This window comes from Eptatretus burgeri, chromosome 13 (genome assembly GCF_056783735.1).
Source record: "Eptatretus burgeri isolate ZD-2024b chromosome 13, Ebu_testis_v1, whole genome shotgun sequence".
NCBI classification, from domain to species: Eukaryota; Metazoa; Chordata; class Myxini; order Myxiniformes; family Myxinidae; genus Eptatretus; species Eptatretus burgeri.
The window spans coordinates 10255916-10283321 of record NC_140973.1 but is presented as its reverse complement, the minus strand read 5'-3'; the positions used below and the strand labels follow the sequence as shown (position 1 = coordinate 10283321).

General features: G+C 51.7%; 1 protein-coding gene across 5 annotated transcripts in view; it reads left to right on the top strand.

Moving 5' to 3' along the window:
* MCMDC2 (minichromosome maintenance domain containing 2) overlaps positions 1–27406 on the top strand; it is a 73056-nt gene that overhangs the window by 32762 nt on the left and 12888 nt on the right. For all 5 annotated transcript variants that reach the window (XM_085851081.1, XM_085851082.1, XM_085851080.1 and 2 more), the window contains one exon: positions 1829–2020. In XM_085851081.1, coding sequence (XP_085707207.1) covers positions 1829–2020 — 192 coding nt within the window. The remainder of the gene's footprint in view (positions 1–1828; positions 2021–27406) is intronic.

Below are 27406 nucleotides of genomic sequence, written 5' to 3'. Positions count from 1 at the left end.
TTTTGAGATATCCTGTACACAAACAGACAGAAAAGGGTGAAAACAATCAACTTCCTCTGGTGGCAGAGGTAAAAATTAAAAGGATTTTGGTGAATTGTGAAATATTATTGGAATGTTAAATAGGTATGGCCATAAAACCTACTCATTCACACTATTTGTTGAATACTGCTTTCAAATGTGTGATGGCTTTAAAGTCATGGTCATTAGGAGCCTGGTGTTGGCTCAGTGGTTAGGGTGGCGGCTTGGGATCCTCAGGTCCTGAGTTCAAGCCCCATCAGCTGCTGAATTAATACACCAGGGGGTTGACTCAGCCTGTAATCCTTCCGAGGTCAGTGAAATGAGAACCAGTTCCAGTGTGTGTACTGGTAGAGGGGCACTGCATCAGCGACAGTCGCGCTTCAAGAAATCAGAAGCTACCCCGGCAGCTAAGCTGCCATACGACCACCACCATGGTCATTAGGACACAGTGGGGGGAATTCACAAACGAGAAGCGCCACATCAAAGGAAATCACGCTGGTGGGATATTAAAAAATATCTGCTTCGATTATATCTGAAAAGATCCTTTTTATCTGAATATTTCTGAGGGACGTTTGTTTGTCTACTATCTGTAATCAGGACTTTAATCCCCCCTCAGACATTGCATGCGATAACGCAACATAAAGTTGACCATGACAAAATGTGCTGTGGAAAACACGCTATGCACTCTAAGGAATGACCTTGTACCTTGTTGGTGGTCAAACAATAGGCAAGCCTTACTGGAAACTGGTAGGTTGTAAACAACTGGGGTGTTTTCAGCTACCAAGTTTCTTGGAGAGCACTCGCTTAAGTGGCTTAAGCACTTCCTTCAAAACCATGGATTAAGAACGGCTGGCTTGGAAAGCACGAGCCATGATCACATCCCATGATCAGGTTGTATGAAAAGCTTGGGTATCCCATGCACGCATGCAAAATTTGAGGGAGATTGCCCAGCAGTTTTCATTTCTTTCAGGTTCACAGAAAATTACCAAATTGTAGTACGGAGAAAAAAAAAACCAAAAAAAAAAAAACTTCAATGTCAAGTTACTTATCAATACTGATGACAAGTCAGCACGAAAATAGGTTCTTTAATGGTAGATGATGTCACTTGTCAGGAGCCAATCAGAGAGCACCTAAGCTCACAGCCAATCAGCAGCATCGTACAACTTCTCCATGCGAAGAGTAATTCATGTTTGCTTTGTGTGGATGTTTATCAATGTAAATAACATTAGCTTGGTGTTGGCTTCGTGGTGAGGGCAGCTGCTTAGGATCCTAAGATCCTGAGTTTGAGCCCTGTTGGCTGCTGAATCAACACCAGGTGGGGTTGACTCAGCCTGTCATCCTTCTGCAGTAAGTGAAATGAGTGCCAGTGTACTGGTGGAGAGGCACAGAATTGGTGGCACAGCTGCACTTCCAAGACATGATAGCTACTCGGCAGCCAAGCTGCCATATGAAAGAACAGAACAGATGTAGATGAAACTTTTTTTTTGTCCAAATCAAAAAGAAAAAAATTATTGACCTCACACTGCCTGAGTACTGGACGATGGATATGGTGCCATATTTTTTTATTATTTGTACGACCAGTGCTTTTTGGAGGAAATGTAAAATAGACACACACATACACATATACCAATTGCACAGAATATAGATTATATGGATAAAGGAGGCAAAAAAAGATCTGCAAGAAAGAACATACAGGCACGTAAGCTGCATGCATTCAGGAATGTGAAATTTCACAACGAACAATGTCTGTATACCCCAGTTAACGTTTTAAAATATTCTGATACCTTTTCCTGCTGTGGTTTATTTGTAGGAATCTGGCACTTTGCCACCATCGCTCATTGACGCCTTTGGGTTGGTGATGCAATCCGACAGGGATAGGGAGAGAGTAGATAATGACAGCACGGAGAGGGTGTTCATACAACATGTACTTGGGAAGGCTGTGCACCTCAAGGAGAAACTGTATACCATTACTGGACAGCTCACTACTCAAGACTTTCAACAGGTGACCTTCCTTGAAGAACTTTAATCTCTTCCTTTGTAATACGTTCTCATGACTCTCTTCAAGCTACTTTCTATTTTGCTAAAATGAAACAGCTTATACGACATGTTTCAAGGTGTTCGTCATGCCCAGGATACATTACCCCACGGACAAAAAGTGAAAGGCAGGGTTAAGCAATTGGTTAAATGTCCGTCCGTCTGTCTTATCAGTTTATGATCGAGGACCAACTTATTTAAAATTGAAAGTTATATTTTCCATGTACGATTATAAGCTTTTCTCTTGCTTCGAGAAGTACTGTATTACTATACATAATTTTGTGTGCTCCTCCACGTCCGTTATGCTTCATTCTAATGGATTCCTGCTGCTGAACCATTGGAACCACGACAATGAAGCACCAAGTCCCACTTCCTCCTCTTTCCTCCCAGAACGACAGGCTTTTAAAACAGGAATCTTTATGATGAAAAGGATACCAATTTTTGTTTCAAGTAAATCGATTATTACCTTTCCAACATTACAATTTTTATTATTATTCTATGAAGATGATGGCAGGAACCCTTTAAAATGAATTCATGAGAGATGCATCTTCATTATATATATATATATATATATATATACATATATACATATATACATATATACATATATACATATATACATATATACAGGGTGTCCCAAAAGTCACCTGGGGATTTAGAAATTAAATAACATTTCTGTTTTATAATAATTTGTTTTTCTTTTCTTTTCAGAATTTAGATTAACATTTGGAAATTACCCATGGAAAAATTCACAGCTGAACAAAGAACCAAAATCGTGGAATTTTATTTTAAATTTCATCGATCAATTATTCTCACCCAAAGAGCGTGGACACCGAATAATTTCGCGAAATTCAGATATTTCTTGGCAATCACGTTCTCCTGATTTGACGCCTCCCGATTATTTTATTTGGGGTTACCTAAATGAGCGTGTATACATCAATAACTCCCATACAATTCCGCAGCTCAAGGACAACATCTGTGCAGAAATTTGAGGGCTGCAGCTCGAGTTGTTGTCGGCTGTTATGGAAAATGCTGTTGAAAGAGCCCGTCTCTGCGAAGCCGAAAATGGAGGACATCCAAACTGCATCATTTTTCACAAAAAAAGCAAATTATTTCCATTTTGTAAATTTTCTTTTGGTATAAGAATAATCATTAATTATAAAAAAAAATTATTTCGAATTAATTATTCTAAATCCCGAGGTGACTTTTGGGACACCCTGTGTAAATCTATATTAATATTTCGGCACGCCCCTTTCTTTGTTCCACCATCAGATTTTTGTTACTCCATGAAATGAAACAAGATTTGGCAGATATACTAATGATATTATTGTCTTCCTTAAGAGGCCCCTCAAAATTCGTTTTGATGCATTTTCACAAACTCCAACGGATTCCATTCAAATTCGGTACGATTATGGCTTTTGGTCCAACTTAGGTCATTGGCTATAAATGTTTTCCATAACACTTCCGATATTCTTAAAAAAATAAATAAATCGAAATCCCTTATGGGATTTTCCATTCAAATCCACTCAAGTTTAAGGCCTATGGGGGACGCAAATTTCCACTTTGCCCCGGGCGCTGTTTACCTCCGCTACGCCAAGCTGTTAGGGTTAGGGTTTAGGTTAGTGTTAGGGTTAGGGTTAGCTACCCTAACACTAACCCTAACAGTTAACCCTAACAGCTAACCCTAACCAGGAAATTTGCAAGAAAGCCCGAGCAACGCCGGGCATTACTACTAGTATATATATATATATATATATATATATATATATATATATATATATATATATATATATATATATATATATACATATACATATATATACATATACATATACATATATATATATATATACATATATATATATATACATATACATATACATATACATATATATATGTATATGTATATATATATATATGTATATATATATATATATGTATATGTATATGTATATGTATATATATATATATATATATATATATATATATATTGTTACGGCTGTGGAAATTCGCAAATCACCATTCAGGACCCGTAGGTGAGATATCTTGATAGATGCATGTGTACTTAGCCCAAACCCGTTGTATAGAGGGAATTTATGTGATTCATCCGGGCTGCAACGCTTTGAGTTAGCCATTTTTTTTCTGTTCTATCTATTTTGAACCAACCATGTCTCAACCGCCATCACACAACAACCACCTTAACCACCACGCCAGCCATCGTCACCAACTACAACCACGCTCCAACCCTCAGACAACAACAACAGCCACGACCTTTACCTTCACAACTCAATCCCGCAAACATCGCATCACCGCCATTCCCAACGGCACTATAACCATCAACCCTCACCACCGAAAACCCTCCACCACCTTCACCTCTCTCCTTCTACGGCCATTCCCGCACCACCTGTGAACACTGAACATCAGGCTGTCCCGGGCCCGTTCGGCGATTGGTGCCGAACGCACAGAGCCGCGAGCGCGAATAGCGGCCTTTCCGAGGGAAAATTCGAATCAAAAATGCTACACGCCCACTTCTCCTCCGTCCAATTAGCGAGCGCGGGGCGGCTTGGCCCTGCCTCCAGGCGCGTGTGTGTGAAGTCGATATATGCAAATTCTAGGATCAGGGGAGGTTCACGCCCCCGTTTCCTCCGACCAATGGGCGAGCGTGGCTCCGCCCCTGAGGTCATTCTGATCCCAAAATTTGCATCTTGGCTTCTCCTGCCCGCCTATAAAAAGGCGAGCGCAAGGCGAATTGAGAGTGGTTATCGGGGGAGTCGGGTGAGGAGAGTGTGGAACGGAGAAGAGTTGCAGAGAGAGTCGGGCGAGGGAGAGTGGTGGAACTGCAGGCAAGGGAGCTCGGGTCCGAGGCAAGACGGACGGCGGTCGGCGACGAGGTCGCGGTGTGGGATTGCTCGTCTCGGGACCCAAGCCAGCCAGCCACTCCCTCCCCCAGGGCATCAACAATCTCCCTTTCCCCCGCGTTGAGATAGTTCAAAGGGGGACCCCGTTCCCCTCCCCCCCACCCGACACGTGGTGCCAACGAAACCCGCCAAGGAGCACGGAGTCGTGGTACAGCCGCGCGGCCACATTTGCGACTCGCCCGCCAACGCGTCACGAGGACGTGGGCAAGACCCACCCGGTCTCGTGGACCTGGCCGCTCCTCCAGGTCACGCGCACATTTGGCCTACAGGCCTGTCTGCGTCCTTGTCTATGAGGGTGGCTTCTTTCCTTTGCTTTTGTGTAAATGTGTGTTGGCGCCGTCTGTGAAGTAAAACTGTATAAGTGTTGCCGTGTGTGCGCATAGTCGGTATTAACTCTGCGTCGTTGTTGCTTTTATTGTTTTGGGGCTTTATGTGCATTTTGACTGTATGGCTGTATATACGTGCTTTCCGTGTGCCGGGAAATAAATGTGCATTGTGTGGACTGCTTTCCCGTTTCGCTTCGTCTCCTACCTTTTGACTCTCCATCCTGCTTCACGTAAAGGGTTCGTAGCGGGTGCAAAACACCCGGTAAATAATCTGAACCGTCGAGGTCGACGATAACACCGCTCGGTTATCCCGATAGTACGGAACGGGCCGCCCAAGCAGCTTGTGTCCAGAGTCCACCTGCGGCGAGGTACGATCGCCCGGTTTACCATCCGCGTGGGTACTTAGGTATGTCGAGTTTGGCGAACAACCCTATCCTACGTGGATGGCCGATTGGCACGATTGTGGTGAGGTCGAAAGGCCCACCCGTGACTGGCTCCGGGCGATAGTTCCCGGAGGGTCACGACTGAATTGTCTGTCCGGTGGGCGACGTGCCGCGATCTGAGTTACGTGGCCATCCGCACGCCGGCGGGCACGAATTTGCAAATATATATATATATATATATATATATATATATATATATATATATATATATATATATATATATATATATATATATATTTCCGTTCCATGAGCCCAATATGACAACCAGTGGCGTCTCTTGTAAGAGCCATATCCCAGTCTATGTACTCCATGGCCATACCTAATGAGGCTGACAAAACGTCCTTGTACACGACATTTTTGGTGTACACTACTCCTTGTGAAGAAGTCCCCTGATTTGTGCACCTGTCTACTTTGACGTACAAACACCGTGTCAAAACTTCTCAGGTCACAGTACCGAGAAAAACGTGACGTGACCACTAGGAGGAGCACAAAATTGCTCCTTCAATATATATATATATATATATATATATGGTGTCCCAAAAAAAATACAACTTTTAAAATGCTTCGTTTGATCCTAAAAAGCAGTAATTTTGTCACTTATGCCTCATTTCTTGTTGCAGAGACCCTGAAGTTTATTTTGATACCAAGCAAGCTCCAGAAAAATGCCAAGACTGATCGTACCACAACGGACGAAAATTGTTGAACTTTGGCACCAGACGAAAAGTGTCATACAGATGCAACGTCTTTACTCGAGACATTTCGGTATCCACTTGCGCCATGCACCAAACTTTCAGACAATAAAGTGCACCATCGCAAAGTTTACCAATGTGGGAACCATCTGTGACCTTCACAAGGGTTACAGTGATCGGAAGAGGACAGGTCGTAGTGAAGAAAATGTGGAAATGGTGAGACAGGCGGTCGTTCAGAGTCCAAAAAAATCGATTCGACGACTTTCTGCCGAGACAAGCATTCATAAGAGCACCGTTCAGAGGATCCGTAGCCAAGACATTCATGCCTTTCCATACAAAATTCAAACGGAAACAGTGCTTACTGATCAACAGAAATGCAAACGAGTAGACTTTGCAAATTGGTTCCCAGGAAAGTTGGAGAAAGATGCAGACTTCCTCAAAAAACTTCACATGACGGACAAATGCCATGCTCAATTGTCCGGGGAGGTAAACAAGCAAAACTTTCGGTACTGGGGAACTGAAAATCCTGGTAATGCATCAACTGAACTGGTGCCTCGATCTGTTCTCAAAGTCTGTATATATATATATATATATATATATATATATATATATATATATATATATATATATACATACACATATATATACATACACACACACACACATACCTCCCATTCATTTTTATATCTGCGGGCCATCTCGGCGGGCGCAGAGTCCGCCCCAAGCTCACCCCACCCCACTTGCACACGGTTACCATGACGACCCGTGCACTCTCAAAAAAGGCGGGTGTCGGCGCTCGTGAAAGAACGTTGCCGAGGAAAAATGAGGGCGCGCATCAGAGCTCGCGACAGAAATGCTGAGGAAAAATAAGGGCGGGCTTCAGAGCTCGCGAAAGAAATGCTGAGGAAAAATAAGGGCGGGCGTCAAAGCCCCCGAAAGAAATGTCTAAACGTGTCTGTCGTAAAGAAAAGCCTGGTGTTGGCGCAGTGGTTAGGAGAGCGGCTTGGGATCCAAAAGGTCCTGAGTTCAAGCCCCGTTGGACCACTGAATTAATACACCAGGGGGTTGACTCAGCCTGTCATCCTTCCGAGGTCGGTGAAATGAGTACCAGTGTACTGGGCCGGTGTATACCCCAGTTAAAATGGGTGTACCATATCCCTGTGTCGTAAGAGGCGACCAGGGTTGCGTCAGGAAGGGCATCCGGCATAAAACATGTGCCAAATCACTATGCGGATCATACGGATGATCCGCTGTGGCGACCCCTAACGGGAGCAGCCGAAAGAAGAAGAAGAAGAAGTGTCTGTCGTAAAGAAAAGAAAAGCTCACCATAAGAGAGGGGGTCTATTCTTTACCCTTCTCAACGCATCACATTTAAAATCCCATTAGACATGGGGATGGGGCTAATCTGAACATGCATTTAAGGAAATAACTGTCTGAGGACCTGGATGTGTGGATGCATTAATCAGACTAGATTCTGAAATCCGTAACAATATATATTATATATATATATATATATATATATATATATATATATATATATATATATATATATATATATATATATATATATATATATATATATATATATATATACATTGTCGCGGATTCGCGCCCGCCGGCGTGCGAACGGCCACGAAACTCGAATCGCGGAACGTCGCCCACCGGACGGACAATCCAGTCGTGACCCTCTCGGACTAACGCCGGGAACCAGTCACGGGTGGACCTTTCGGTCTCACCGCGATCGAGCCAATCGGCCCCCGCGTGGGATAGGGTTGCTCGCCAAATTCGACCTACCTAAGTACCCACACGGAGGGTAGATCGGGCGATCGCACCTCGCCGCAGGTCGACTTCGGACACGGGCCACTTAAGCGACCCGTTCCGTACTATCGGGATAACCGAGCGGTGTTATTCGTCGACCTCGACGGTTCGATTAATTATCGGGCGTCTTAACCCACGACCAACCCTTTACGTGAAGCAAGATGAGGATTCAATGAAAGAAATGACGAAGCGAAGCGGGAAAACAGTTCAATAATAAGCACATTTATTTCGCGGCACATGGGAAGCACACATATACAATTCCACCAAAAGCACATAGAAAAGAAGAAGACAAAAAGCAAATGCAACAATGCAGATCTAATACCGACTACGCGAGCACACGGCAACACTTATACAATTTTACTTCACAGACGGCGCCGACAACACATATTCCCAAAGCAAAAGAAAAGAGAACCACCCTCCAGGATGAGGGGGTAGGCGGGCCTGGGGCCGAGACCGTGTCGGGCCTACCCGTCTGATGATGAGACGCTGAGCGGCGGTGGTGCCTCAACTCCGCGGGCCTCGCGGACAGTGTCTGGTAGGGGGTGGGAAGGGGGCCCCCTTTGTCGCACTATCTCAGCGCGGGGGGAAACAGGAGGGGGTTGCTGATGCTCGGGGAAAGGAGGATTTCACAAAATCGCGGGTCCCGCGACGAGCGTCTCCACCACGACCTCGGTCGCGCCGCCGGCCTTTCTCTCCGCAGTTCCCCGAATCCGACGCGAGCACCCCCTCGTCCGCCTTCGCCGCCGCCGCCTCTCCACAGCTCCGTCCTCTTCACTCCGACTCCGCGAACTCCCAACTGCACTGAACTCTTCCTCCGCTTCCAACTCCGAACTCTTCCTCCTGCGAACTGAACTGCCTCGACTGACGAACGCGGCCCCTTATATCCCCCGTGGCCTCGCTCCTTCATCTTTGACCCTTTGCCTCAGACCTTTCACCTCTCTTGCTCGCTCCCCATTGGCCCGAGGAAAAGTGGGCGTGAATGCTTTTTGATCCATGAATTTGCATATAGCGACCGCCCTCCAACGCCCTGGAGGCGGGGCCAAATCGCCCCTCGCTCACCGATTGGACGGAACAAAAGTGGGCGTGAGTCGTTTTTGATCCGTTTTTCTTCGGAAAGTCCGCGATGCTTTTGAACACGCTGCACGGTGCGCGCCTTACACGAGTCCAGCATCGGTGCCCACGAGTGGCGCGAGATGACGGTGATGCGATGGTGGAGAGTTGTGACGGTAAAGGTCGTGGCGGTTGTGGTGAAGTGGCGTTGTGGTTGGTGGTTGTTGTTGTGATGGCTGTTGAGACGTGGTTGGTGGTGGTAATAATGGCGGTTGGTCCAAAATAAAGATAGTAAAAGAAAAACGGCTATCCTGAAGAGTCGCAGCCCTCTTGAATGACATTTATTCCCTCTAGACAACGGGTTTGGGCCTAACTACACATATACTTACCGAGATATCTCACCTAAGGGACCTGAATGGTGGTTTGCGAATTTGGTCAACCACAACACTACCCCCTCCCCTTTTTACAGACTCGTCCCGAGTCGTCAAATTTTCGTGTGCCAGCATGTGTGGCTTTCCCCTAGTACATTTTACCTACGGATCCCCGAGTGCGACATTCATGGTATTCGTGTCCCCAAAATAAATAACCTGAGGGCTGAGTAACTACCTAAACAAACTCACTCACACGGACGACTTAAATAAAATTGCCGGCGCTAAGACAAACATGCCGGGGGCGCACTCATATGTACAGTACATCTTACCTTAACTTACAAATTTTACACTAAACCATGGCCCAGGATCATTGAACTCTGCAAAAAGAAAGCAGTTAGCAGGGAGCCAGGCTGCTCGCATGCAGTCTCTGGCTCAACAACGCAGGTGACAGGGAACGTGGCCGGCTGCTCACACGCAGTCCAAGGCCTTCCCTTTTGAACTGAACGCAGTGAACCACAACGGTGCATGGGTGCACAACGCAGTCTCCGTGCAGGCTCAAGTGGCACACGCCATGAACACAACGAATGGATGGATGAATGGTTTGAACTGAACGCAGTGAACCACAACGGTGCATGGGCTGCACAACGCAGTCTCCGTGCCAGCTCAAGTGGCACACGCAATGAACACAACGAATGGATGGATGAACACAAACACGGTGCACGGGCCGCCACTGCAGGCCCGTGTTGTAGCTGCCAACAGGGCAGTTCTTGCAGCTTGCAAACTGTTGCCTTGATCCTGGCGCACATGGCAATGAACAGGGGGGGGGGGGGGCAAAGCAAAAATTGAACGGGGCTGGTGAACAGGGGCAGTGAGCATGGCATGGCAAAGGCAGCAGGCAAACACAGCCTGCAGAAGAAGGCCGCTGCAGGCAAACACAGCCCGCAGAAGGAGGCCGCTGCAGGCAACACAGCCGACAGACGAACTGGCCGGCACAGGCCTTGAAGAAAAACAGCCAGCAGATGAAGTGGCCGGCCTCCGCCTTGAAGCAAAACACGGCCAGCCGATGAAGTTGGCCAGCCTTTGCCGTTCAGTGGAGGTTGGTGGAGGGAGTGCGGTGGTGCTGGCCACTTGGAAGGCGGGCTCGGACCTACCTACCTGTCTCCCTCCCACCTATCGCCTTTGCCTGTCACTGTACATACCCACTCCCTTAATTTGTCAAACCCCAATTTAGCCCCAACTTTTTTTTTTTATTTTTACTTCCCCACTATAAATCGTCCCCTAACCCCCTTTATCGTCTTTGTTCGGCTAACCTATCCTGTCACCTAGCCTACTCCCAACCCCTACGTTCCCTTCCCGGAGGGGAGTAAGGGAGAGCTAACGTCCTGTGTCGAGGCCCAACTCAAGCCTCAGAATGGCCTCCCCAGAGTTCAGCGATCTATAACCAAAGTGGGTACAGCGGCCCACAACGAGAGCGAGGGGATGGATGGTGTGGAGGGGTACACTTCCTAATCTACCCTATCCATTTAACCGTTAAACTACCCCGGGGCTTTCAACAAGCGCCTCTCGCTTAAACTATTGGTTCTAACAACCCAGATTCCCGTCGCCTGTGTTGGTGTCCTCACAATTTCGGGCCTCGCCCCCCAATTTTCTCTCCGTGCCCTCACACGGTCTCATGGCTGGGACACGTGGCTCCCTTTGGCAGGCACGACCCTCTGCCAATTCTCCGACGATGGCACCCCCGGGCACTACACTGCCTCCGAGCCTACCAGCTCCCTAACACCGGGGAGTGCCCCCCATGGCACCTCCCCTGAAACGCACACGTGGCAGGCTGGCTTCCCAGGCCCCTTTCTGAGGGTCACCCGTGCCCACAACACTGCCCACGCGGCTAATGGCGCCCCGGGCCCCCGCACCAAGCAGGCGCACCCGTGCCCACTACGCTATCCCGGCCCCCCATGGGCCCTTGGCCTACCACGGCCGACTAGCCTGGTGCCCGGGGTACCCACTCAGCGATACTCACCTTTCGCAGCCACGCTCCCAAGCCCATCAACAGGGCTCCTGCACCCCTCCAAATGGGTCTCGAGCCTACTTTCCCACCAACAACAAAACGACCTCCATTTTTCAATTTGACTAACCCAGCAAACTCACTTTATACTGACCCCGGGGTCCCTTGGGCGGGAGTCACTCCTCCCCCCAATCACTCATCGCACCATGCATTCCCCATTCGCTCCACTCACACAGACCCGCTGGCCTCACTCACTCACCAAGCACATGCTTCCACCTCATAACTCACCAACAACTCTTCAACACACTCACCACTGAACTCTGCCATCCTTCTATCTGCATCCCCTAACTAACTCGTGCTCCCACGTCGTCCCTTAAACTATAGCACGTTCCTTTTAACACTACGTCGCTAAACTACATCCCCTCTACACATTCAAAGTCTGTCACTGTCTCCAAATCAATAAAAAAATCATTTTATTTCCCAACCTAAAGCTCACTAAATCCCTCTACCTAATCCATTCCACGGACTCCATGAGGACTTACCCCTGCCCCATGAAGTCGGTCTAACTAAGCTAACCCTTCCCCCTAACTAGTTTCCATCCTGTGCCCAAGGTCAAGGGGGTCTTCCACCCCTTGCCCAGGAATCCTGTGCACCCGAAAGTGAGGCTTGCCTTTTTTTTTTTCCATGCGCAGCACCAGCGCGGCAACTCGCGCACTTTGCACCTGCCCGTGACGTCATGCAGCTGCACGTGTCCCTCGTCCCTCCTTGGACGGTACCATCCGGCAGGGATACCCCTCCTGCCGGATTCCAACCCCACGAGCAGCCATGGCGTCACCGTGCGCATAAAAAAACACAAGCCCCACGTCTCGAGGGGTTCCCCACGCGAACACATGTGCTTTGCCCGTTGGAGCTTAACACACACGATCGCGTGGAGAACCCGTCCGGTCCAAATCCATAATCCTGCCTAAACTTTGTCCGTCCGCGGGATCGGCAAATCCACCGCGTGCGTTTCCGGACCGGGACTTCACTCTCGCAAGCGAGCACGTGGGGCCTCGTGCGTTGCACAGCACGAACCTCGTGCTCACTGCTGGGTGAACCCGGCACGGTCCCCGAAACAACTACAGCCGCTACCCGGCTTTCTTTCCTCACATGTCGCCGTCGTCGCCTCCATTCCACCCACGCACACCTACGTGTCACGACGCTCACATTCCATTCCATTACTTTCACACCGGGAGACGCGGCTGCGTGCTCCCGCATGCCAACCGACATCTCCCTCACATACCGCTCTCTCACACACACGGTCTCCCTTGCATAACCCATAACACTCACACGTGGTGCTCCATTCACACACCGTCCCTCACTCACACACCCGGGGGCACTCACCCGCGGTGCCTCACTCACACACACGGCGACACTCACACACGCGGGGGCACTCAACCGCGGTGCCTCATCCACACTGGCCGTTTCATCCACACACACGGCCTCTTCCACACACGGTGCCTCATCCACACACGGCGTGCTGGGAAGCACGTACTCCGGCACCATCGCCACCACACCACTCACACACGGGGTCGCTTCCACACACGGGGACGCACTCACACCTTGCACCACACACACAGGGACAACCACACTGTGGATTCATGTCCCCACAAGGGTCTCCGGGGCCTCTATACCCCCCAAGCTCTCCGTGCACCTGTCCACAGCACCCGTCCCCTCAACCTCGCAAAACACGACCGAACCCACCTGGTCGTGACTCGCCTCAAGGGGGCATACTCCCTCCCCTCGTTCCTGGAGGAGGCCATCCAGCTGCTCGCACTGGGTCTCCACCCAGTCCACCAGCTCACCCCCATTGTCCTCCACTACCTCCGTGTGTGTGTGTGCGTCACTTACCCCGTCTTCATCGTGTAGTCTTCCCTCTATCGTTCCCATCTCCCGTGTCTCTGCCAACTCTTCACCCTTTACCTCCCTTGTCTCAACTATTATTACCGTTGTCGTCACCTCGTGTCTCGTCTCACACGTTTTGGTCTCCCCATTTAATTTTTCCCTTTCGGTCACCGTCGATTCTTCTGTCACGACCCTCGCCCAACACGCCCCCCGAATTATTTTTTTACCCGCCTCCACCGCGGGCCTGTCAGCCGCTGCACCCCCTTCCAGCTCGTTCGCTCCTCCACGTGGAGTCGCCATTTTGAGTTCCCTGCTGACGGCCTTCATGCCCGCCTGCAGGCATCGGCCCATGTTCTGCGTCTCACCCCGGAGCTTTTTCGTTTCCTCCTTCATGTTTGCTTCCATTCCGTTTATTTCCTTGTTCATTTCGTTTTTCATTTCATTTGTATCCATCTTTTCGTTCATGCCTTTCATTTCGTCTTTCATATCCGCATTTATTTGTTGTGTATTCGCATCCATCCTCGTTTTCACTTCGTCCATTTGCTTGTTCATGTTCGCATTCATCTTCGCTGTCATTTCCGCATTCATTTGTTGCGCATCCGCATTCATCTTTGCCAGCATGGTGATTAGCTGGGCCATGTCGGGTGCGCTTGGGTGAGCCGTTTCGGCAGGGGTTGGGGAAGGGTTTTGGTGGAGAGGGGGAGGGGAGGTGTCATACACCGCGGCCGCTGCCGCACCCATTTCGGGCTCTGGGTTCAGTTGGGCGAGTTCGTTTTCCTGTACAACCAACATTTCCTGCACGGGGATTTCATCCTGAGCCATGGATCCTACACATTCTACATCCATTTCTAATACCCCCGGCTCCCGCTCGCCTTGAGACGCCATCTTGCTTCTCGTGAAGGGTTAATTTAGCTCGCTCGTAATTTGGAGGGAATCGGGGGTCGCTCCTCTCACCCCTGGACCGATTCCCGTGAATTTAATTGGAGACAGGAGAGCCCGTTTTCCCGTTCTCCGTTACCAGTGCCGTGAGGAGGGCGATGGGTTTGTATCGCACGACCTGACACCAGTGTCGCGGATTCGCGCCCGCCGGCGTGCGAACGGCCACGTAACTCGAATCGCGGCACATCGCCCACCGGACGGACAATCCAGTCGTGACCCTCTCGGACTAACGCCGGGAACCAGTCACGGGTGGACCTTTCGGTCTCACCGCGATCGAGCCAATCGGCCCCCCGTGGGATAGGGTTGCTCGCCAAATTCGACCTACCTAAGTACCCACACGGAGGGTAGACCGGGCGATCGCACCTCGCCGCAGGTCGACTTCGGACACGGGCCACTTAAGCGACCCGTTCCGTACTATCGGGATAACCGAGCGGTGTTATTCGTCGACCTTGACGGTTCGATTAATTATCGGGCATCTTAACCCACGACCAACCCTTTACGTGAACTAAGATGAGGATTCAATGAAAGAAATGACGAAGCGAAGCGGGAAAACAGTTCAATAATAAGCACATTTATTTCGCGGCACACGGGAAGCACACATATACAATTCCACCAAAAGCACATAGAAAAGAAGAAGACAAAAAGCAAATGCAACAATGCAGATCTAATACCGACTACGCGAGCACACGGCAACACTTATACAATTTTACTTCACAGACTGCGCCGACAACACATATTCCCAAAGCAAAAGAAAAGAGAACCACCCTCCAGGATGAGGGGGTAGGCGGGCCTGGGGCCGAGACCGTGTCGGGCCTACCCGTCTGATGATGAGACGCGGAGCGGCGGTGGTGCCTCAACTCCGCGGGCCTCGCGGACAGTGTCTGGTAGGGGGTGGGAAGGGGGCCCCCTTTTGTCGCACTATCTCAGCGCGGGGGGAAACAGGAGGGGGTTGCTGATGCTCGGGGAAAGGAGGATTTCACAAAATTGCGGGTCCCGCGACGAGCGTCTCCACCACGACCTCGGTCGCGCCGCCGGCCTTTCTCTCCGCAGTTCCCCGAATCCGACGCGAGCACCCCCTCGTCCGCCTTCGCCGCCGCCGCCTCTCCACAGCTCCGTCCTCTTCACTCCGACTCCGCGAACTCCGAACTGCACTGAACTCTTCCTCCGCTTCCAACTCCGAACTCTTCCTCCTGCGAACTGAACTGCCTCGACTGACGAACGCGGCCCCTTATATCCTCCGTGGCCTCGCTCCTTCATCTTTGACCCTCTGCCTCCGACCTTTCACCTCTCTTGCTCGCTCCCCATTGGCCCGAGGAAAAGTGGGCGTGAATGCTTTTTGATCCATGAATTTGCATATAGCGACCGCCCTCCAACGCCCTGGAGGCGGGGCCAAATCGCCCCTCGCTCACCGATTGGACGGAACAAAAGTGGGCGTGAGTCGTTTTTGATCCGTTTTTCTTCGGAAAGTCCGCGATGCTTTTGAACACGCTGCACGGTGCGCGCCTTACACGAGTCCAGCATCGGTGCCCACGAGTGGCACGAGATGACGGTGATGCGATGGTGGCGAGTTGTGACGGTAAAGGTCGTGGCAGTTGTGGTGAAGCGGCGTTGTGGTTGGTGGTTGTTGTTGTGATGGCTGTTGAGACGTGGTTGGTGGTGGTAATAATGGCGGTTGGTCCAAAATAAAGATAGTAAAAGAAAAACGGCTATCCTGAAGAGTCGCAGCCCTCTTGAATGACATTTATTCCCTCTAGACAACGGGTTTGGGCCTAACTACACATATACTTACCGAGATATCTCACCTAAGGGACCTGAATGGTGGTTTGCGAATTTGGTCAACCACAACAACAATATATATATATATATATATATATATATATATATATATATATATATATATATATATATATATATATATATATATATATATATATATATAAATATGAATAATTATATATAAATAAAAATAGAAAAACATCGATATAATAAATAAAAATCACAGATGTTTGATAATTCATTTCAGAATTTGAATATCAACAATGGTGACAAGTACCAACCAAATATATAGGAGGTCCGTCTAAAAAGTAACTGGACTGAGCCTGCCGTGTGCTCCACTTACACAACTTGAATGAACGGGTTACGTCACAGTCTTTCGCAACATTCCAGCAATATATATTGTTGTGGTTACCAAATTCGCAAACCACCATTCAGGTCCCTTAGGTGAGGTATCTCGGTAAGTACATGTGTAGTTAGGCCCAAACCCGTTGTCTAGTGGGAATACATGTCATTTATGCGTGCTGCGACTCTTCAGGATAGCCGTTTTTCTTTTGCTATCTTTATTTTGGACCAACCGCCATGATTACCACCACAACCACATCATCAACCACCAACCACAACGCCGCTTCACCACAACCGCCACGACCTTCCCGTCACACCTCGCAACCGTCGCATCGCCACCGTTCTTGCCCCGCTGTGGGTACCGGTGTTGGACTCGTGCAGGGCGCGCGCCGAACAGCGTGTACAAAATCACGGATTTTGTGCTTCAAAAACGGATCAAAAACGACACACGCCCACTTTTTGCCGTTCAATCGGAGAGCGAGGGGCGAATTGGCCCCGCCCCCAGGGCGATCGATATATGCAAATTTATGGATCAAAAAGCCTTCACGCCCACTTTTTCTCGGGCCAATGGGGAGCGAGGTGAAAGGTCGAAGGGAGGGGGTCAAAGATGAGAGGGCGAAGCTACGGGGCTGATAAAAGGACCGTGTTCGTCAGTCCAGAGAGTCCAGATGCGGAGAGTAGGAGAGTAGGAGAGTCGGAAACAGAGAGTCAAGACTTCGCGGGCGGTGGAGTTGGCAAGAAGGAGCTGGTCGGCGTGTGCGTTGGAGTCGGAACGGAGGGGACGGAGCTGTGGAAAGGCAGCGACACCAGACGAGGGGGTGCTCGCGTCGGGAGCTGCACCCCAGGGAGGCCGACAGCGCGACCTGGCCGAGGTGGAGACGCTCGTCGCGGGATAATAAAAATCCTCAATACCCCGAGCATCAGCAACCCCCTCCTGTTTCCCCCCGCGCTGAGATAGTGCGACCAAGGGGGCCCCTTTCCCACCCCCTACCAGACACTGTCCGCGAGGCCCGCGGAGTTGAGGCGCCATCGCCGCTCCGCGTCTCATCACCAGACGGGTAGGCGCGACCCGGTCTCGGCCTCAGGCCCGCCTCATCCTTGAGGGTATTCTTTTCCTTGGTTTTGGGTATGTGTTGTCGGCGCCGTCTGTGAGGTAGAATTGTATAAGTGTTGCCGTGTGCTCGGTAGTCGGTATTAGCTCTGCATTGTGTTTTCGCTTTTACATTTGCTTTTTGTGTAAATTACATTGTGTCTTTTCTGTGTGCATTTGGTGGAATTGTATATGTGTGCTCCCGTGTGCCGCGAATAAATGTGCTTTGTGTTGAACTGTTTCCCGCTTCGCTTCGTCTTTTCCTCTATTGAATCCCCATCTTGCTTCACGTAAAGGGTTGGTAGTGGGCTGAATACGCCCGATAATTAATCGAACCGTCGAGGTCGACGATAACACCGCTCGGTTATTCTGATAGTACGGAACGGGTCGCTTAAGTGGCCCGTGTCCGAAGTCGACCTGCGGCGAGGTGCGATCGCCCGGTCTACCCTCCGCGTGGGTACTTAGGTAGGTCGAATTTGGCGAGCAACCCTATCCCACGCGGGGGCTGATTGGCTCGATCGCGGTGAGACCGAAAGGTCCACCCGTGACTGGTTCCCGGCGTTAGTCCGAGAGGGTCACAACTGGATTGTCCGTCCGGTGGGCGACGTGCCGCGATTCGAGTTACGTGGCCGTCAGCACGCCGGCGGGCGCGAATACCGCAACACTGGTGTCAGGTCGTGCGATACAAATTCATCGCCCTCCTCGCGGCACTGGTATCGGAGAACAGGAAAACAGGCTCTCCTGTCTCCGGCTAAATTCACGGGAATCGGTCCAGGGGTGAGAGAAGCGACCCCGATTCCCTCCAAATTACGAGCGAGCAAATTAACCCTTTAAGAGAAGCAAGATGGCGTCTCAAGGCGAGCGGGAGCCGGGGGTATTAGAAATGGATGTAGAATGTGTAGAATCCATGGTCCAGGATGGAATCCCCGAGCAGGAAATGTTGATTGTGCAGGAACACGGACTCGCCCAACTGAACCCAGAGCCCGAAATGGGTGCGGCAGCGGCCGCGGTGTATGACACCTCCCCCCCCCTCCTCTCCACCAAAACCCTTCCCCAAACCTTGCCGAAACGGCTCAGCTGAGTGCATCCGACATGGCCCAGCTATGCGCCATGCTGGCGGCAATGAACGAAAAGATGAATGCGAAAATGATCGAAAAAATGGATGCGAATATGAAAAACGAAATGAAAGGCATGAACGAAAAGATGGATGCGAATACACAAAAATGGATGAAAAGATGGATACAAATACAAATGAAGTGAAAACGACGATGGATGCGAATACACAGCAAATGAGGGAAGAGATGAAAGAGCTGCGGGGTGAGACGCAGAACATGGGAATGAGCCTAAAAGGAAGCTTGGAAGAACTAAAAAACGAAATGAAAAAGGAAGTCGACACGATACGAGCGGAGGTGACCGGGTTAAAAGAGAAAGTAAAAGGAGTGGGAGTCGCAATGGAAGAAAGTAAACAAGAGAGGGTAAACGAAATAAAGACGGTGGTGGGAAAAATAGACAAAGTAGGAAAAGGATTGGGAGAAGTAAAACAGGGACAAGACCAAATAAAGGAGGAAATAGGGAGGAACACGACGGCGATAGAGGAATTAAAAGAGAACAAGGGAAAATAAAGGAGGGATTGGGAGCCGTGAAGGAGGACTGTGAGAAAAGACATCGGGAAATGACAGACAAAGTTGAAAACCTGCGAAAGGAGGTAAAAGCGGAGACACAGAAAGGATTAAAAAAGGTGACGGAGGAATGTAGAAAGAGACATGAGGAGGTAATTAATGAAATGGAGCGGAAAGCCGGAGAAAAGACAGAGGAACTGGGGGAACAGATAGAAAAAACCGGGGCGAGACAGAAGAGCAGTTTAGGACAACGAGGGAGGAAATATCCAAGACAAATAAGATGGTGACACAGGTACAAGGGGAGGTGGAGCAAATAAGAGAAAAAGTCGGGGAACTGTCGTTAGGAACGATAGGGGAGGAAATAAATGGGGTAATAAAGGGAAAAATGGAGGAAATGGAGAAGAGACTGGCGGATAGGGTGGAGGCCCGGTGTGAGAAGCAGGGTGGCCTCCTTCGGGAACAGGGGGAGAGGATATACTCCCTCGAGGCGGATCGTGCCCAGGTGGGGCCGGTGTCACAAGGCGGAGCAGGAGGCTTGCCCGATGCGGGGTGAGCATGCCAAGCTTGGGGAGGGTAGAGACCGCGGGGTCTTTTGGCCTAATGGGGGTACCCAGAATGACTGTTCCAGGGGGTGTGCGGAGTGTGAGTCCAATGGCTTGGGAGAGTAAGCGGGACGACGCGGGGCACGGACAGACGCAGACAAGGGTGGTGGAGCCCCCGGGCAAATGGCTCGGACCCTGCGGGAGTGAGGCACCATTGGGACTGGGGAGGTACACTCCTCCCGGAGTCCCTAGGGAACAGGAGGAGACCTCGAAAGAACCGAGGGTGCCGCTACCCCCGTACGATGGCAAGACGGACTTGAGGGCATATATGGCCCAGTTCCAGTGTGTTGCCAGAGGCAATGGCTGGAACGAGGTGCAGGGTGTGGCACAACTCACAGCGGCCCTGCGTGGCGTGGCTTTGGAAGTCCTGACCACGGTACCCAGTGAGGGGGCGACCCTGGAGGATCTCCATTCGGCCCTAAAAAACCGATTTGGCATGGACCAGCAGAGCGAGCTTGTTAAAGCTCAGCTCAACGGGCGCAAACGACGTCCCCAGGAATCGCTGGGAGAATTGGCACATGACATTCGCCGCTTGGTGGGGATTGCGCACACCAACATGCCACCGGAGTACCGGGAGGAGATTGCCCTGGACCATTTCCTTCGAGCAATAGGGGGCACCGATGTCGGAGCATTGCTCACCGTATGGCGCCCGGACAACCTCCAGAAGGCGGCTGATACTGCTGCCTGCTGGGAGGCAGCCAGAACGCCATTGGGAGGGGCTGGGCGCCACGCGGTGGCAGTCCGACAGGTGGACCCCGTGCACGACAGTGCGCTGGGAGCCGGGGCAACCCTGGGCGACCAAGCGCGAATGGAAAGGATGGTGCAGGGCATGTTCGACCGCCGGTTCGGGAGACCTGTGGAGAGGCGGTCGGGCCCGGGAAGGGCGGGAGATGGGCCATCGGGGGTACCCCAATTCGGAATGGAGGGGGTATAATTCGGCGTACTGGAGGCAAACACCTTACCAGAAGAGGTGTTATAATTGTGGCGCAGGGGACCACCTGCAGCGGAGGTGCAACGCCCCGCGCAGGGAAAGGCCCCCGCGAAGAGAAGAGCCACGGCCCCCTAGACCACCAACTCCGCCCGGGTCAATAGGGATAGCCAGGCCCAACCATCACCCCCCACCAGTCCCCGGGAAACTAAGAAGTGCCGAACATGTAGGGCCGTGTTCGGCAGACTCAGACGGAGAAGAGCCCTCAGAACTGCGACAGGTCATCAGTTGTGGCCAAATTGGCAAAGGTAGCTTAACAATTCGGTGCAAGATTGCCGGCGTAGGGGTAGACGCCGTGGTGGACACAGGAGCAAGCGCCACGATCATCAGCCCTGTGGTCCTTGATTCGAGTGTAGACGGTTGGGATGAGATCCACCGTCTGCAAAACCATAGTTTGCAGCTAGCTACCGGGGCAACGGCCCCTATCATAGGACGTGGTTTCGTGTCGTTTAAATTGGGCACTGTGAAAACCAAGATAGAGGTTTGGGTGGCAGAGGTGTACGACCCATGTCTAATAGGGTTGGATGTGCTGACGGCCGGTGGTTGTAAGATCGACTTGGGCCGGGGGGTCATGCAGTTGGGTGGTGAAGAGTTGCCGTTAGGAGGCGTGAGCACGGATGAGAGGGTGGAGCTGGAGGCTCCTGACTCCGTGGTCATTCCCCCGGGTGCCGAGGCGGTGGTCCCGGCCCGGTGGCGAGCACCCCCAACGTGGCAGGGCCCCTGCGGCCTAGCGGAACTACCGGCAGGGCCGTCAACCCCGGGCTTAGTCGTGGGCCGCACCCTGGTAAGTACCGACGGGCCAGTAGTGCCCGTACGGGTGATAAATGTGAGCACGGAACCACGCACTATCAGGAAGGGCACGAAGGTGGCAGATTGCATCCCAGTAAAAGAGGTCGCAGAGCTGAGGGACGATAACGTCGAGCCGGACCGGCCCCAGAAGGAGTCTCCAGACTCGATTAGGAATTGGCCCGGTCCCATTCGTGAGATGGTAAATCGGAGTAGTGTAGATTTGGAGGAGGCCCAGCGGGAGGCCTTATACAAGCTGGTCGACCGACACATCGGGATCTTCTCCTTGTCACCCGAGGATATTGGACGTACGGGCCTGGTGCAACATCAGATCCACACCAATGGGGCCCGGCCTGTCCGTCAGCCTGCTCGAAGGCTCCCATGGAGCAAAAGAGAGGAGGCTGATGAACAGGTTGAGAAGATGCTCAATGCAGGTGTCATCGAGCCCTCGGGAAGTCCTTGGATGTCACCAGTTGTGCTGGTTAAAAAGAAGGATGGGACCACGCGTTTCTGTGTGGACTATCGCCAGCTGAACAACGTGACACTCAAAGACTCCTATCCCCTGCCTAGAATTGACGATACCCTCGACGCCGTTGCAGGCTCTAAATGGTTCTCAACTCTGGACCTCAAGAGTGGGTATTGGCAGGTGGAGATGGATAAGACGGGGAAGGAGAAAACGGCATTTTCCACAGGGAAGGGACTGTATCAGTTCACTGTGATGCCGTTCGGCTTGTGTAACGCCCCGCCACCTTTGAGAGACTGATGGAGCGTGTACTCGGCGGCATGCCGTGGCAGTCATGCCTGGTGTATCTGGATGACGTCCTGGTACACGCTAAAACATTCACCCAGGAGATAGCCAATTTGGACCAGGTGTTTGGGCACCTCAGGCAGGCAGGGCTGAAATTGAGCCCAGAGAAATGCACTTTGTTCGCGACAGAGGTGGCCTATCTCGGACACGTGATAGGCCGCGAGGGGGTGAAGACCGACCCCGGAAAAATTACAGCGGTAGAGGAGTGGCCCGTACCTACAACTGTCAAACAGGTGCGGGGCTTTTTGGGACTTTGCTCCTACTACCGGCGTTTCGTGGCAAACTTTGCGGAGATAGCCAGGCCCCTTCACCGGTTGACGGAGAAGGGGTTGAGATTTAATTGGACGGAGGAGTGCCAAGAGGCCTTCCTCAAATTAAAGGGGTGTTTGACATCCGCACCTGTTTTAGCGTACCCCACCGATGACGGGATGTATACCCTGGACACGGATGCAAGCCAGGAAGGATTGGGAGCAGTCTTGTCCCAGACACAGGGGGGCGTGGAAAGAGTGATCGCGTATTACAGTCGGGCCATGAGTAGGCCCGAACGAAATTATTGCGTAACTCGCAAGGAACTATTGGCTATGCTGTCTGCCGTGGGCCATTTCCACCCGTACTTGTACGGGAGGAAATTTTTGGTACGAACTGACCATTCCTCCTTGCAATGGCTCTTACGGTTCAAGGAACCGGAAGGCCAAATTGCAAGGTGGTTGGAAAAATTGCAGCAGTACGATTTCAGTGTGGTCCATAGAGCCGGTAAGGCTCATGGGAATGCCGATGCGCTCTCTCGACGCCCCTGTCTGAGGGAAAACTGCAAATATTGTACGAGACATGAGGAGAGGGACCAATTGGCAGACGCCTCCCCGAAACTCCCAGTCCGTGCGGCCCGGGTGGTAGGCCCAACTTTGCCACTAACCGCGGGAGAGGAATTTGGTGGATTGGCATGGAGCACGGCCCAGCGGGAAGACCCGGTGCTAGGGCCAGTGTACAAATGGGTCCAGGAAAACAGGAGGCCCAGTGGGGAGGAAATCGCCCCATTCGGGGCGCGAACAAAGGCATACTGGGCTCAGTGGAGGACCCTAGAAATGAGGGACAACATCTTGTATCGCAAGTGGGTGGAGATTCCTTCTGAACAAACTTCTTGGCTGGTGATAGTCCCTGATGGGTTTAAGACCCAAATTTTGAAACAGGTGCACGGTACCCGCGCCGGCGGCCATTTGGGCAGGACCAAAACAAAATCTCGGGCCCGCCGGCGGTTCTATTGGGTTAACATGGGGCGCGATGTACAGGACTGGTGTCGAGCATGCGACGCCTGTACTGCAAAAAAGGGACCGCCGCAGAGGATGAGGGCCCCACTCCAACTACATCAGGTTGGGGCTCCCCTGGAGCGAGTGGCCATGGACATTTTGGGACCACTGCCCCCACTCGCCAGGGTAATAAGTACGTCCTCGTAATTATGGACTATTTCACCAAATGGCCAGAAGCCTTTGCCCTTCCCAGCCAGGAAGCAGGGGTTGTGGCCAAGGCCTTCGTAGAAGGATTTACATGCCGGTATGGGATTCCGCAGGAGCTGCACACGGACCAGGGACGAAATTTTGAGAGTGAATTACTAAAAGAGGTGTGCAGGCTCCTGGAAATTCGAAAAACACGGACAACGCCCCTGAGACCACAGTCTGATGGCATGGTGGAGAGGTTCAACAGGACCCTGGTCCAACAGTTGGCCCTCTTCACCGCCACTAACCAGGAGGACTGGGACGAACACCTTCCGTACCTCCTGATGGCCTATCGCGCGTCCCAGCACGGGTCTACCGCATGTAGTCCGGTGCTGTTGATGTATGGACGGGAGCTGAGAAGCCCCGTCGATTTATTGTGCGGTCCGACGCCTGAGCGGCTTGATAGGCCCCCGGGGGAGGGCTATGCCCGTCGGTTGGAGGAGGGCTTGGAGAAGGTCCACGCCTTCGCACGACACCAGCTCCAACAGGCGGGCATAAAAATGAAGCGCAGGTACGACCACCGGAGCCAGGTGAGCAAATACCCACCGGGGGCAAAGATTTGGTTCTTTAACCCCCGGCGAAGAAAGGGCATTTGCCCGAAGCTCACCTCACCTTGGCAGGGCCCGGGGGTTGTCCTGGCGCAAGTCAGTGACGTGGTCCTAAAAATTAAAATGGGACCACGAGCCCTCCCTCGGATCGTCCACGCGGACCGCCTTAGGCCTTACAAGGGCGACCTTACGCCCTCATGGATATGTCTTGCCGGAGGAGTCGGTGCTGGAACAGCCGCTCCCGCAGAGGCGCAGGGCTCTCAGAGTCTTGCAACGAGTTCACGAGCCCAGTAGGAAGGGAGGAAATTCCCCCCCTGGGAAATTGATTAATGGGATTATTTGGAGACAGTGACTGACAGTGAGTGTGTAGAGGGGACGTAGTTTAGCTACGTAGTGTTAAATGGAACGTGCTGTAGTTTAAGGGACGACGTGGGAGCACGAGTTAGTTAGGGGGTGCAGTTAGAAGGATGGCAGAGTTCAGCGGTGTGTGTATTGAAGAGTTGTGAGGCGAGTACATGATGAGTGAGTGAGGCCAGCGGGTCTGTGTGAATGGAGCGAATGGGAAATGCATGGTGCGATGAATGATAGGGGTGAGGAGTGACTCCCGCCCAAGGGACCCCGGGGTCAGAGTAAAGTGAGTTAGCTGGGTTAGTCAAATTGAAAAATGGAGGTCGTTTTGTTGTTGGTGGGAGTGTAGGCTCGAAACCCATTTGGAGGGGTGCAGGAGCCCTGTTGACGGGCTTGGGAGCGTGGCTGCGAAAGGTGAGTATCGCTGAGTGGGTACCCCGGGCACCAGGCTAGTCGGCCGCGGGAGGCCATGGGCCCATGGGGGCCGGGATAGAGTAGTGGGCACGGGTGCGCCTGCTTGGTGCGGGGGCCCGGGGCGCCATTAGCCGCGTGGGCAGTGTTGTGGGCACGGGTGACCCTCGGAAAGGGGCCCGGGAGGCCGGCCTGCCACGTGTGCGTTTCAGGGGAGGTGCCATGGGGGGCACTCCCCGGTGTTAGGGAGCTGGTAGGCTCGGAGGCAGTGTAGTGCCCGGGGGTGCCATAGCGGGAGATTCGGCAGAGGGTCGTGCCTGCCAAAGGGAGCCACGTGTCCCAGCCAGGAGACCGTGTGAGGGCACGGAGAGAAAATTGGGGGGCGAGGCCCGAAATTGTGAGGACACCAACACAGGCGACGGGAATCTGGGTTGTTAGAACCAATACTTTAAGCGAGAGGCGCTTGTTGAAAGCCCCGGGGTAGTTTAACAGTTAAATGGATAGGGTAGATTAGGAAGTGTACCCCTCCGCACCATCCATCCCCTCGCTGTCGTTGTGGGCCGCTGGACCCACTTTGGTTATAGATCGCCGAACTCTGGGGAGGCCATTCTGAGGCTTCGTTGGGCCTCGACACAGGACGTTAGCTCTCCCTTGTTCCCCTCCGGGAAGGGAACGTCGGGGTTGGGAGTAGGCTAGGTGACAGGATAGGTTAGCCGAACAAGGACGATAAAGGGGGCTAGGGGACGATTTATAGTGGGGGAGTAAAAATAAAAACAACAGAAAAAAATTAAGTTGGGGCTAAATTGGGGTTTGACAAATTAAGGGAGTGGGTATGTACAGTGACAGGCAAAGGCGATAGGTTGGGAGGGAGACAGGTAGGTAGGTCCAAGTGGCCAGCAAGACCGCACTCCCTCCACCAACCTCCACTGAACGGCAAAGGCTGGCCAGCTTCATCTGCAGCTGCTTAGCTGCAAGGCCTGTGCCGGCTGGATCGTCTGCCGGCTGGCTGTTTTTCTGCAAGGCCTGTGCCGGCCAGTTCATCTGCTGGCTGTTTTTCTTCAAGGCCTGTGCCGGCCAGTTCATCTGCCGGCTGTGTTTGCCTGCAGCGGCCTTCTTCTGCGGGCTGTGTTTGCCTGCTGCCTTTGCCATGCCATGCCCACTGCCCACGTTCACCAGCCCCGTTCAATTTTTGCTTTGCCCCCCCCCCTGTTCGTTTCCATGTGCGCCAGGATCAGAAAGCAACAGTTTGCAAGCTGCAAGAACTGCCCTGTTGGCAGCTACAACACGGGCCTGCAGTGGCGGCCCGTGCACCGTGTTTGCGTCCATCCATTCATCCATCCATTCGTTGTGTTCATTGCGTGTGCCACTTGAGCTGGCACGGAGACTGCGTTTGTGCAGCCCATGCACCGTTGTGGTTCACTGCATTCGGTCCATCCATTCATCCATCCATTCGTTGTGTTCATTGCGTGTGCCACTTGAGCTGGCACGGAGACTGCGTTTGTGCAGCCCATGCACCGTTGTGGTTCACTGCGTTCAGTTCAAAAGGGAAGGCCTTGGACTGCGTGTGAGCAGCCAGCCACGTTCCCTGTCACCTGCATTGTTTTGAGCCAGAGACTGCATGCGGGCAGCCTGGCTCCCTGCTAACTGCTTTTCTTTTGCAGAGTTCAATGATCCTGGGCCATGGTTTAGTGTAAAATTTGTAAGTTAAGGTTAAGATGTACTGTAAATATGAGTGCGCCCCCGGCATGTATGTCTTAGCGCCGGCAATTTTATTTAAGTCGTCCGTGTGAGTGAGTTTGTTTAGGTAGTTACGCAGCCCTCAGGTTATTTATTTTGGGGGACACGAATACCATGAATGTCGCACTCAGGGATCCGTAGGTAAAATGTACTAGGGGAAAACTACACATGATGGCACACGAAAATTTGACGACTCGGGACGAGTCTGTAAAAAGGGGAGGGGGTAGTGTTGTGGTTACCAAATTCGCAAACCACCATTCAGGTCCCTTAGGTGAGGTATCTCGGTAAGTACATGTGTAGTTAGGCCCAAACCCATTGTCTAGTGGGAATACATGTCATTTATGCGTGCTGCGACTCTTCAGGATAGCC